Below are 14,407 nucleotides of genomic sequence, written 5' to 3' on the forward strand. Positions count from 1 at the left end.
GAGAGATCCAGATTGTCAAGAATGTAGCGGGCATATTGAATTCCAGGCACTGCCTCTCAACATGGAATGAGTTATGGCAGCAGACGACCGAGGTGAGTGCCTTTGCTAACAGCAAAAAGTCGCCTACAGCACCTCTTCTGGGCTAGTGACCGTATCGTTTGGACCAGAGAGACTGAACAACCATGACCTGTCAATGAGTTCCGATTTCAATTGGTAAGAACTGATGGTAGGGTGCGAATGCGGTCCAGCCCCTATGAAGCCATGGACCCAAATTGTCAACAACGTACTGTGGAAGCAGTTGGTGGGTCGATAATGGTGTGGGCTGTGTTCACATGGAATGAACTGGGTCCTCTGGTGCAACTGAACCGATCATTGACTGGAAATGGTTACGTTCGGCTACATGGAGACCATTTGCCGCTATTCATGGACTTCATGTTCCCAAACAATGATGGAATTTTTATGGAGGGACAATGCGGCATGTCACCGGGCTACAACTGTAACCGATTGGTTTGAGTACCATTCTGGACATTTCGAGCGAATGATTTGGCCACCCAGATTGCCCGACACCAACCCCTTCGAACATTTATGGGACAGTATCGAGAGATCAGTTCGTGCACAAAATGCTGCACCCTCACCATTTTGTCGATGATGGATGGCTGTAGGGGCAGCATGGCACAACATTTTTGCAGAGGACTTCCGATGAATTGTTGATTCCATGCCACGTCGAGCTGCTACTCCAGGAAAAGGAGGTCCGACACGACATTACGAGGTATCCCATGGCTTAACTCTTCACTGTACTATAGTTCTGTTTAAAATAATTGGCTTTTGACAGCGAGGGGGCTGGATTGGTCCTGCCAGTGGCATCCTGGCATTTTAGGGTCCCTCTATTGACACTCGCTTTGCTCGAAAGCATTATGCTTATTAGTTTTGAAGTAACTTTTCCAGACGCAAATATTGCGTCTCCTTCAAGTAAAAAAAAAGTAACTCTGGTCCTAATTTAATCAGATACAGATCTACGTCATGCCTAGGGACACTTTAGGTATCAATGCCAAACACGAATTTCAGAAAGGAATGAGGCAAGGGCTTGACGTCACATCTACGACGAGGTTATTTCAGGCAGAGGAAGATATCGCATAAGGAAAGCATGGGGAACAACTGTCGTGCCCTTATGGGAGGCACAAACCTGACATGGTCTTAAGCTATGTAGAGAAATCACGGAAAGCCTGACTTTGGATAGTCGGACGGGGATTTGGACGGTCATGCTCCTCCATATAAGACCATTGTGATACGCACTGCGCCGCCTCGCTTGGTGTGAATTTTAGACACTTTTATTCGCGGTTTTTGTAGAAGATTGAGATTTAATGCAATTTTGTGTCGCTGCGGAGAGTGGAGCGCTATGTGGTCTGCCTGCAAACAATACTTGCAGGAAAGTTAGAACTTGGGACCTTACATCTACATCCACATTTATAATCCGCAAGCCACCCAACGGTGTGTGGCGCAGGGCACTTTACCTGCCACTGTCATTACCTCCCTTTCCTGTTCCAGTCTCGTATGGTTCTAGGGAAGAACGACTGCCGGAAAGCCTCCGTGCGCGCTCGAATCTCTCTAACCTTACATTCGTGATCTCCTCGCTTGGTTTAAATAGGTGGAAGCAATATATTCGATACCTCATCCAGAAACGCACCCTCTCGAAACCTGGATAGCAAGCTACACCGCGATGCAGAGCGCCTCTCTTGTAGAGTCTGCCACTTGAGTTTGCTAAACCTCTCCGTAATGCTATCGCGCTTACCAAATAACCCTGTGACGAAACGCGCCGCTCTTCTTTGGATCTTCTCTATCTCCTCCGTCAACCCTACCTGGTACGGATCCCCCACTGATGAACAATACTCAAGTATAGTTCGAACGAGTGTTTTGTAGCCACCTCCTTTGTTGATGGACTACATTTTCTAATGACTCTCCCAATGAATCTCAACCTGGTACCCTCGTTACCAACAATTAATTTTATATGATCATTCAACTTCAAATCGTTCCGCACGCATACTCCCTGATATTTTACAGAAGTAACTGCTACCAGTGTTTGTTCCGCTATCATATAATCATACAATAAATAATCCTTCTTTCTATGTATTCGCAGTACATTACATTTATCTATGTTAAGGGTCAGTTGCCACTCCCTGCACCAAGTGCCTATCCGCTGCAGATCTTCCTGCATTTCGCTGCAATTTTCTAATGCTGCACCTTCTCTGTATACCACAGCGTCATCCGCGAAAAGCCGCATGGAACACTATCTACTAGGTCATTTATATATATTGTGAAAAGCAATGGTCCCATAACACTCCCCTGTGGCACGCCAGAGGTTACTTTAACGTCTGTAGACGTCTCTCCATTGAGGACAACATGCTGTGTTCTGTTTGCTAAAAGCTCTTCAATCCAGCCACGCAGCTGGTCTGATATTCCGTAGGCTCTTACTTTGTTTATCAGGCGACAGTGCGGAACTGTATCGAACGCCTTCCGGAAGTCAAGAAAAATAGCATCTACCTGGGAGCCTGTATCTAATATTTTCTGGGTCTCATGAACAAATAAAGCGAGTTAGGTCTCACACGATCGCTGTTTCCGGAATCCATGTTGATTCCTACAGAGTAGATTCAGGTTTTCCAGAAATGATATGATACGCGAGCAAAAAAACATGTTCTAAAATTCTACAACAGATCGACGTCAGAGATATAGGTCTATAGTTTTGCGCATCTGCTCGACGACCCTTCTTGAAGACTGGGACTACCTGTGCTCTTTTCCAATTATTTGGAACCTTCCATTCCTCTAGAGACTTGCGGTACACGGCTGTTAGAAGGGGGCAAGTTCTTCCGCGTACCCTGTGTATAATCGTTGTGAGCGCACTGTAATCCCATATTACGCAATATCTCAACTTTTGAGGAGCGCGCTGGCGCTTGTAGTTTGGTTTGAGACATTTTTGCCATATCTGGTCACTGTCGCCAGCGCTGACACCAGGCAGTCAACGTATGTCCGGGCCTGCGTAAGCTGCTGGAGTGTACCGTACTGAAATGTAAATCGCTTTGTAAAGGAAGTTGTAATGTTTATGCTAACGCTTTGTTGCTATGTGGTTTGAATGTTTTGAAGAATTTATATAGAAGTGCACTGGATTCGCTAACGGAACGAAAATGTTATTTGCTGGCTCTGTTTATGTGCATGCAAACACGAGTTGTTATCCAGGGTATTTGTGACAGTTTCGGTGAGAAACGTCAGTAGTTGCTGAAGTTAGCATGGATAAACCGAGCTGTGCTTCTTATGTATAAGACCGTTTACTGAAACAGCACCAACGCTTACAAACTTTATTTCTTTACTAGGTCGCAAAAATAGTCTCATATTACTTAAAAACCTTCAGAGTCGCCGTTGACTGTATAAAATATTTATTATTACAATTGAAATTTTTGCCTTATGGCCATTTTCAAGTAACACAGCAGAAGTTACATTCTGTCAGAATATAAGACAATCTGACATGAGTAGACGTCGTCGCAAAATGTACGCTTTTGACTGTGAGAGTCCCACAAGATCCGATGAGTACGACACTTATTACATCGTAATATGTTATAAATATAATAAATATAATCACAGTCAAAAGGCTGCATTTTGAAGACGGCATGTACTCATGTCAGATAGTCTTAGATTCTCACAGAATGTAACTTTTGCAGTATTACTTGAAAATTGCCGTAAGGCCGAGATTGCAATTGTAATAATAAATATTTTACACAGTCAACGGCGACTATGATGTCTTAAGAAATATTACATGACTGTGAATCCCAACCATGAGGAGTTAGTCTCACATTAGACGTACAATAATGAAAAATCAAGAATTACTTTTAGCCACACATGTACAATTAACGGTTATCAAATTACAGTGCAACTTTTTTTCCCCCCCAGAAGACACGCGAGTGTGTTTTTACCTTGTGGTACTCTTGACTGTCAAGTACAATCTACTGCAGTGTGGACAGAGAAAATTGAGCAGTGCGCGCTTTCGGTATGTAATCGAAATAGCCATTCAGGCACCTCTGTAGCTACGCAACGGCTTGCTTAGTGTCCCTCAAGTTAGCATGCGTGCGGTTTGCCGCGGCAGTAACACCGCCCCGGTCAGCACTGATGAAGATAATGATGCTGTCTGGTTTGTGGGGCTCTCAACTGCGCGGTCATCAGCGCCCGTACAAAGTCGTAATTTTTACACAGTCCAATATTTTACACAGAGTAGAATCCAGCCACTGTCACAAATGATAATGGTGACGTTGACATGATGAGGACAACACAGACACCCAGTCCACGGGCAGGGAAAATGCCCAACGGGGCCGGGAATCGTATAATCTACACTGGAATGATACGAGGGTCACTCCAAAAGAAAGGCACACTATTTTTTTTAAACCCATCTTTTATTCTACATGTTTGAAAGTTTTACAGTATGTAGATACATCCTTTAGGAACAATATTTTCATTTCTCCACATAAATTCCATCCCTCTCAACTGCCTTACGCCATCTTGGAACCAGCGACTGTATACCCGCACCATAAAATTCTGGACCAACCTGTTGGAGCCACTGTTTGGCAGCGTGCACAAGGAAGTCAACATCTTCAAACCTTGTTCCACGAAGAGAGTCTTTCAGTTTCCCAAAGAGATGATAGTCACATAGAGCCAGGTCAGGACTGTAAGGCGGGTGTTTCAGTGTTGTCCATCCGAGTCTTGTGATCGCTTCCATGGTTTTTTGACTATCATGTGGCCGTGCATTCTCGTGCAACAGCAAAACATCCTGCTTTTGCCGATGTGGTCTAACACGACTCAGTCGAGCTTGAAGTTTCTTCAGTGTCAACACATATGCATCAGAATTTATGGTGGTTCCACTTGGCATTATGTCCACAAGCAAAAGTCCTTCGGAATCGAAAACCACCGTAGCCATAACTTGAATTTGCATGATGCCACTCCATTGATTGCCTCTTCGTCTCTGGTGAAAAATGATGGAGCCATGTTTCATCACCTGTCACAATTCTTCTAAGAATTTCATCTCCACCATTCTCGTACAGTTCCAAAAAAGTTCGCTGCATACCTTTTTTCTTGTTTCTTTGTGAGCCACTGTCAACATCCAGGGAACCTACCTGGCACAACCTTTTTTAACGCCAACACTTTCAGTATTCTGCGAACACTTCCTTCCCCTATCCCAACGTGGCGTGAGAATTCGTTCAGTGTGATGCGTCCGTCAACAGTCACCAATTCGTTAACTCGCTGCACATTGTCTGGAATGTGTGCAGTACGAGGCCTGCCGCTGCGAGGACAATCCTCAATATTGCCGTGCCCGCTCTCATCACGAAACCTGCTTTCCCACCGACTAACTGTACAGCGATCGACAACAGCATCTCTATACACCTTTTTCAACCTCTTGTGGATGTTTCCCACTGTCTCGTTTTCACAGCACAGGAATTCTATGACAGCACGTTGCTTCTGACGAACGTCAAGTGTAGCAGCCATCTTGAAGACATGCTGTGACGGCGCCACTCACGGTAACAGGTTGAACTAAGTTTGAAAACAAGCGGGAAGGATGTATCTACACACTGTAAAACTTTCACACATGCAGAATGAAAACTATTCTTACAAAAATAGTGTGCATTTCTTTTGGAGTGACCCTCGTAGAAGTCAAGCGATAGTAATCATAAAGTACAAAAGGGCAGTGGATTGGTGGAGCAATTGTTTGTATTCAGGCGATTTGTGGTAATTCTTCCGGCTGATTATGGCCGCACGACGGAAATTAACAGACTTTGAACGTGAAATTGACCCTGACGCGTGGGCATTCCATTTCGGAAATCGTTTGGGAAATCCGTATTCCGAGATCCATTGTGTCAAGACCGTGCCTAGAATACAAAATTTCAGGCATTACTTCTCACCACGAAGCACGCACGGGCAGGCGGTCTTCACCTAGCTATCCAGAGCAGAAATTGCGTAGACTGTCAGTGCTAACAGACAAGCAGCACTGCGTGAAATAACGGCAGTTATCAATCTGGGGCGTGGGACGAACGTCTTCCTTAGGACAGTACGGTGAAATTTGGCGTTAATGGGCTATGGCAGCGGACGGCCAAAGAGTGTTCCATTGCTAACAGCACGGCATCGCCTACAACGCCTTTCCTGGGCTTTTGACCTTATCGACTAGACCCCAGGCGACTGGGAAACCGTGGCCTGGTCAGATGAATCAAGATTTTAGTTGGTAAGAGCTGGACACACACATCGTCAGACATGAATGCCATCGAATATTTATTGGACATAATAGGGAGGTCAGTTTGTGCACAAAATCCTACACCGGGAACACCTTGGCAATTATGGAGGCCTATTGGAAGCATCATGGCTCAATATTTCTGCAGAGCACTTCCACAGACTTCTTGAGCCCATGCCAAGTCGAGTTGCGGCACTAGACCGGGCAGGAAGAGGTCCGACACGATATTAGGAGGAGTCCCATGACTTGTCACCTCAGTGTACAGAGGAAGCGACACGATACAGATGGAAGCTGGTTTCACGCCAATAACGAACGACACTGGACTGGCTTATTATAAGTCACTTCTTGTGTGTTTCTAATTACCATGTAGAGTGTGAAGTGAGGAAGAGTAGGGCTTAACGTCCCGTCGACGTCAAGGTCGTTAGAGATGGAGCATAATAAGCTCGTATTGTTTTGAAGAACAGGGAATCGGTCGTATCGCTTCATAGAAACTATGCTGCCATTTGCCCGGAGTGGTTTAGGGAAATTACGGAAAACCAAAATCTGGATGGCTGGACAGGTATTTGAACCGTCGTCCTCCAGAATGAGAGTTCACTGTGCTAACCAGTGAACTGCCTTGTTCCATGCGTGCATAATGAAAAACAGCTACCAGAGCATCTGTCTCGTTCGCTCCATTCGTAGGAGTCTAGCTCTTTAGCCTCTGAGAAGTATTCTAGTGCACCTGTAGCCCATTTATATGGCGGCGGTGCAGCACGCTGTTTGTTCCTTACCAAAAGTAGCTGCTTATTTGGGTATGAAGTCACGAACTCTTGCTGAAGATATTAATCGCGTGTCATGTTCAAATCACATAAATCCTATAGTGTAAATATTGTAACTTGTTCCAAATTAGAAATTGGCTTTTGAAGAGTGAAACGCCCCTGAATTACTCTATTAGAATTGCGATGCTATCAGCATAAATTACAAGAGTTCCATTTGAAAAGGCTAGGTCGATTTCGAAATCTCCGTAATTAGTCTAATATACATTGCTGGCAAAAAAAAAGAAAAATGAAGCTCCTAGGAAACATTGTGTGCTGTCACTGTATTTTCATACGCGTCCACACCAATGGGGGTGTATAAATTATTAGAGTTGCAAATCTCTGACACGTATACTGGTCACCCGAGTACATTATTATTGTTAGTGTTTCATGTTTGTTAGCAGACCTCGTGGGGTATACAGTGTGTCCCATTTATCTTGACCATCCTAAATCACTGTTTGTCCAGATGCAAATTACAAAATGATTCAAGCAAATGTTCTTTAGCCGTTAGGGGGCATCAATCAGCATGATTGCCTTCGTTGAACCTTTGTTTTTTACAAAGATATGCACAGCGGTATGACTTTTTTAAATGGCATCCTGTATGTTTTATTCGATAATTCATTTCCTCTCCTAAAGACCTACTCGAAAATGTATCACTGTCTACCATTCACTGAAACACAACGTTATTCATTAAATAACGAAACACAGACGTCGACGCTCCCAGCGCTTACTGCAGGTACTCGGGGTAATGGAACGCATCCACGTGCTGACGTTGACAGAGGACAAATGTAAACATAAGTAAAATGCACACCCGTCATTCCGTCAAACATCATCGGTTGAAGAGTTGTGTGAGTAGAATGTACACCAATGACAGAAGGTAGAAATTCTACTCATCTATGGGGAATGTAGGTTAGCAGAACAGTAATTGGAATACTGTTTTCTTTTGTACAGGTACATTTAGTACAGTAGTTTAGTCCTTTTAAACAGTGTAGTGTAGAGTAGGCATACAGTGGAGGCTATCCTTCCTACAAACTGCATCGACATAATGTTTCTTTGACTGTTTTGGTTGCTGTTGAAGGTAGGCGAAATGCTATGCAGGCAGCGGAACTGTACAGAGAGCGATATCCTGACAAGAACCCACCTTCCCGATTGATGTTTTCTCGTCTCGTTCCAACACTTCAGGAAACGGAAAGTTTCAACCCACGACAATGCAATCGTCGTAGCACTCGCACAGACGAAGCTACCGAAGTTACAGTTCTCGCTTCCGTTGCTACGAATCCACATGTGAGCACACGACAGCTTGAACACGAGATCTGCATTCCTAAAACTAGTGTACATCGTATTCTTACACGTCACCGGTTCCGTCCTTACCATGTAAACCTACATCAATATTCTATTTCCAGAATCGTGAACAGTTCTGTCAGTGGGCACAGCAGCAGATCCTCGCCAACCCGAACTTCTTCTCCAATGTTCTATTTACCGATGGATGTTCCTTCCCAAACAAAGGACAGGCAAATACATGGAACATGCATTATTGGTCCAGCGAGAACCCAAGATGGCTTAGACAGGTGGAACATCAGCGTCAATGGAGAGTTAATATCTGGTGTGGGATGCTTGGAACTACAATTATTGGCTCTTATTTCATCAATGGTGGTCTAAACGGCACAGCGTATGCCAACTTCCTCAGACGAATTCTTCCTCCTCTTCTGGATGAAGTGCTGCTAAGAGCCAGAATGCTTATGTTGTATCAACACGATGGATGTCTAGCACATAATGCCTTGAATGCATGTAGTGTTCAGAACCAAAGGTATCCTGCCAGATGGATTGTTCGAGGGGGAACAGTTAGTTGGCCTGCTAGGTCTTCTGTGTGAGTGGGAACCCTTATTTCAGCTTTTTTACTCGTTTCACAATTCACTGTAACCTGAGTGAATCCACTGATGTAACTAATCTCAGGAGCAAGGACCATGTTTGTTGCATATGCTAAGGCATGCCGGCTTGCTGCAACCGTCTTCTGTGGCACGTTACAGCAGCGTCTAAACGGTGTGAAGTTACCAGTTAATTCTCTGAACTGAAACCTCTATCCTGGGGCAGCTGTTCCGTGTGTCTGCAGTTCCCGAGCTTCTTCCGTTATTGTTTATCTCGTGTAACCTGTACGCTATCACTTACACCTACCACGTGCATGTCGTCTTGGAGTGCTCTAGCTGGCTTCCAACAGCTGGAGGGGTTGGGTTGTTTGGGTAAGACCAGACAGCGAGGTCATCGGTCTCATCGGATTAGGGAAGGACGGGGAAAGAAATCGGCCGTGCCCTTTCAAAGGAACCATCCCGGCATTTGCCTGGAGCGATTTAGGGAAATCACGGAAAACCTAAATCAGGGTGGCCAGACGCGAGATTGAACCGTCGTCCTCCCGAATGCGAGTCCAGTGTGCTAACCACTGCACCACCTCGCTCGGTCGCTTTCAACAGCCTCAAAGTCAATAAGCCGTCAGTACACGACAACATTTTGTATTTATCTTCGTCCACATGCAAATTACACACTATTATATTGTTCACCTATTGAGAAAAAAACTACCTGAGAGATGTAGTCTCTTCGCTGACTCTGTACTTTTCATTTGTGGTTATACATCACACCACAACACCACACTGCATATGCAGTTAGCCACACAATATAGAGACGTATTTCAGACATCATATGCAGATTTGAAAAATGAACTGGCAGATCATTTCCACTCGGACCTTGGCGAGAAATCAGTGTAGAAATGCATGTATGTTTCAATAGCTGAAAATTTAGTAACAGTTTTACGGCCAAGATTACTTCAATATTGTTTACATTTAAACTTTTGTCTGTACCGGTATTTACCGTAATGGACTAAACTTATACACAAGATATGTTGGAATTATCAAAGTCAAAGTCCCTGGAGAATCGTCTGTTATAGAGAAATTAGCAATGTGCGGTAATAATGATGCGTGCGGTTATCAACTGTGCAGAGTTTCAGTCAACCGCCACCTACAGCGCTAGTTGTTGATAAACAAAAATAGCGATTCGTTTGGAGAACTGGTATCGCGAAGAAATCCGCTCAGTTATCCGATTCCTGTGGGCGAAACATGCAACCGTAGATGAGTTCACCGACAGCTCACAGTGGTTTACAGAGAGAGTACATTGTCTCGTCAGAATGTCGCAGAATGGTGTCGAAAGTTTGCGGCTTCTAGAGAGCATATCACCAACGAGGATCACAGTGGTCCACCCAGCACACTATCAACAGATACGAACACGGACCTCATGGAGGAGCAGATTCAGGGCAACAGGAGCACCGTGTTACGGTATGTAAAGGTATAATTGGGACTGTCATTCGGAAGCGTTCGCTATATTGTCCACTCTTCAGTACCGGAAAGTTTGTTCACGATAGGTTATACCAAATCTGACCAACTAACGTAAGGAAAGTGTATGGAGGGAAGTCTGTAACTTTTGCAACAGTTCTCTACAGAAGGAACAGTTTTCTTCAGTGAATCTTGGAACCACTATTTCGCTCCCAGCAGAAAGCGCTTGTCAGTGGAGTGGAAACATCCCTCCTCTCCAAACGCAACAAAGTTTAAGATGACACCATCTGCGGGGAACGAGATGATTGCGATGTTTTGGGACAGTGTCATACTCTTGGAGCTTTTGCTGACCGATACTGCGAGACCTTCACAGTTCCGCAAACCAATCAGAAGGAAATGGCCAGGACTTCTCACTGAAGGCGTCAAATTATTTCATCACAATGTGAGCTCATGGTCTGAAGAAGACCCCCATGCTGCAGAAGCAGTTTTGCCGGGACGTCGTAGACCACCCTCCCTAACGTCTGGATCTCACTCCAAGCGATTTTCACCTTCTTGCTCACTTTAAGGAGCGACTAGAGGCTGATGATTTGCTTCAGACGAGGAGGTGAAGCACTTCGCAACAACATAGCTGAAAACGCAAGGACAGGATTTTTACGAGGAGGGTATTCAGACGCCCCCCACGAAGCGGCAAGTGCCTATTCCACTCCGTAATTGAAAACGGAAACCACGTGTGTACGTGTACCTCACCCCTCATTGTAATGTACATGTGCGTCAGTGAAAAAGACCAATGAAAAGGTGTTAGCATGTGGACGTAATGTGCTGTTCCAGTCTCTTCTATACCTAAGGTCCATCACCGTTCCCTTTGGATCCCTACGTAATTCGGTGCTCTCCGATACACACGATCGAACAGCGGAGGAGTGGTACTCAAGCGTCAACTTTAGGTTACAATATCTCCGGATGTAATTAACATTTTACAATGCAACAAACGGCAGTGATTAAGTATTTGTTTATATGTTCAGATGTGCTAACAAAACTAACGGGGTTCCATTAAAAAAAACGTAGGTTTGTGTTAAAAAACATACTTCCGTGCATTTTTTTATGGTTTGTATTGACCAATTACACTAGCCCCTTTCCTCACGTTCGGTCTGTGGAATCGATTCGTCGGTATTTGATATGGTTTACGAAATATATCCAGCGGTAACTTAGGTGACTCATCATGTATTTGTCCAATGAATACCCGTTTTTCATCTGCATTTCTCCTTGGTGTAGCAATTTTAATGGCCAGTAGTGTACATATCAGCTTAGGCACTTGCCGCTTCGTGGGGAGCGTCTGAATACCCTCCTCGTAAAAATCCTGTCCTTGCGTTTTCAGCTATGTTGTCGCGAAGTGTTTCACCTCCTCGTCTGAGGCAAATCATCAGCCTCTAGTCGCTCCTTAAAGTGAGCAAGAAGGTGAAAATCGCTTGGAGTGAGATCCAGACGTTAGGGAGAGTGGTCGACGACGTCCCGGCAAAACTGCTTCTGCAGCATGGTGGTCTTCTTCAGTGAGCATTTTTTTATGGTTTGTATTAACCAATTACACTAGCCCCTCTCATCGCGTTCGGCCTGTGGAATCGATTCGCCAGTATTTGATGTGGTAGCTTCCGGTCTCCACTGGTAAGGTCTCTCACCTGACGGGTATCCACTCGTCCTCCTCGACAGCCATGCCAATGCCTACGCCCGCACCGAACTCTGCGCCGTCGTCCAGGCCGTCAGGCAACAGGAGCAGCAGCGCCAGCAGGAGCACGAGGGCGGCGGCGGCGCACACCAGCAGCAGCAGCAGCCACGCCAGCACGACGCGGGGGCTGCGGCACCGCCGCCTGCACAGCCCCGGCCCCAGCCACAGCCGCATGCCGCCGCCCCACAGCGGCTGTCCGGGCTCCACCGCTCCTGCGAACACACACGGGCAGCTGTGAGCGGGATATTCTGGTGAACGTTTGTGTAACCATGTTTTTAAGGAAGTGCCAGGAGTGGCCGAACCACTAGAAGTGCCAGTGCATTTGAAGTGCCCGTGCATTTGAAGTGCCCGTGCATTTGAAGTGCCAGTGCATTTGAAGTGCCCGTGCATTTGAAGTGCCCGTGCATTTGAAGTGCCAGTGCATTTGAAGTGCCAGTGCATTTGAAGTGCCAGTGCATTTGAAGTGCCAATACATTTGAAGCGCCAGACAGGCGGGCTGTTGAAGCGCCAGGCAGGAAGTGCCGGCAGGCAGGCGAAGTGCCAGCAGGAAGTCAGATGTTAAGGGGAGGGAGGGGGGGGGGGGGTAAATACCAATGGCTAAGTCCAGGGGTTGGAGTACCAAGGAGTGAAGAGCTAGGATGAAGTAGGTGGTCCAGTATACGAATTTCCTACACTGTATGTGCTGTTAGTAAATGAGATGGCTTCGATTCTAAAGAGACTGGATGGGATTTTGATGTTTTAGATGCAAAATGCTGTAGAAATTGCGGTAATGAATGTCCAAGAAGGCAGTTTACTTGATTCTCCCGAAAGTTGTAGGTGTGAGGAAAGCAACTGCGAGGAACCTTGTACAACAGAAGAACTCAGTTGATTGACAGTAGATGGAAGCATAAAAATGTTCAGGGAAAGTCAGGAATACAGCAATATACATCACATACGAATGAAATAAGCAGAAGTGCAGGAAAGCTATAGGAGAAGTGTGAAAAAGTCGAAAAGGAAATCGTCTTCCGATAGACAGAATAATCATACTGGAATGTCACACCAGCCTTCTGTGAAATTGGAAACAAAGAAGACAATATCGAATATGGAAGAGGGTTCCACTGTTAAACGCAGGATGGGCTGGGTAGAAAGAGTGCACTGAAGGTCCCTACGAGGGAGACGAACTGTCTCATGATACGAGAGGAGAAAAAAAAAATAGGGAATATGTAGGATATCCAGTTTTAGAGTCTCAGTGTAACAGAGCTTTGGAAGATTTGCGAACAAATACATTGGGAGACATTTTTAAGGTTACTACAGAATTTTTAAAATCATTGGCAACCAAACGACTGATAAAGTTGGCGTGTAAAATCTACGACGCTGGAGACATACTACCAGACTTCCAGAAAATCATCACTGACGCCGTCCCGAAGATAGCAATTGCACACAAGAGCGAAAACTATTGCTTAGCCAAGAATAATATACAGAAGAATTGAAATAAAAACTGAAGATCTGTTAGATGACTATCTATTTGCTTTTGGAAAAGTGAGTCACCAGAGTGGCCGTTCTGACGTTGCGTTTGGTAATGGAAACAAGACTAAAGAAAAATTAAGAAGACTAAAGAAAAATCAAAACACTTTAATACGGTTTCTCGACCTAGAAACTGCCTTCGACATTTGCAAACTGAAAATTTTCAAGATTCTTAGAAATATGGATATAAGCTAAAGGGAAAGACGGGTAAAATACAATACCCACAAAAACAAAGAGGGAACAGTAAGTATGGAGGACCAAGGACAAAATGCCCGAAGTTAAAACCATGCGAGATTGGTATGCAGTCCTTCGCTCCTACTGTTTAATCTATACTCAGAAGTATTAAAGACCGAAATAAAAGAAAGGTTCAAGAGTGGAACTAAATTTCAGTGTGAAAGGATATCAGTCATAAGGCTCGCTGATGACATTGCCATCCTCAATGAAAGCTCAGGCGCATTACAGGACCTGTTAAGTGGGACAGTAGTCTAATGAGTACAGAAGATGAACTGAGGATACATCGAAGAAAAAAGTACTGAAGGAATGAGGTTAGCGATGAGTTTGACACCAAAATCGAAGGCAATGAAGTAGACAAAATGAAGGAATTCTGCACTCTTGGAAACAAAATAGCATATGACCAGGATAACCAAGTAGGATATAAAAAGTAGACAAGCAAAGTGGGCATTCTTGGTCAAAATAAATCTACTAGTATCAAATGTCAGCCTTACTTTTAATGAAGAGGTTTCTGAGAATGTACGCCTGGATCACATTGTTGTGTGGCTGTGAATCATGGCGTGTGGTATAACCAGGAAGGAAAAGAATC

The 14,407-nt window shown here is 44.8% G+C and overlaps 1 protein-coding gene across 2 annotated transcripts in view; it reads right to left on the bottom strand.

Moving 5' to 3' along the window:
- The window catches only part of LOC126335288 (polypeptide N-acetylgalactosaminyltransferase 3-like), a 337,479-nt gene that overhangs the window by 224,516 nt on the left and 98,556 nt on the right, over nucleotides 1–14,407 (bottom strand). For both annotated transcript variants that reach the window (XM_049998376.1, XM_049998377.1), the window contains exon 2: nucleotides 12,038–12,296. In XM_049998376.1, the coding sequence (XP_049854333.1) occupies nucleotides 12,038–12,258 (221 nt within the window). In that variant the 5' untranslated portion in view covers nucleotides 12,259–12,296. The remainder of the gene's footprint in view (nucleotides 1–12,037; nucleotides 12,297–14,407) is intronic.

The sequence above is a fragment of the Schistocerca gregaria genome, chromosome 2, assembly GCF_023897955.1.
Source record: "Schistocerca gregaria isolate iqSchGreg1 chromosome 2, iqSchGreg1.2, whole genome shotgun sequence".
Classification (NCBI taxonomy): Eukaryota; Metazoa; Arthropoda; class Insecta; order Orthoptera; family Acrididae; genus Schistocerca; species Schistocerca gregaria.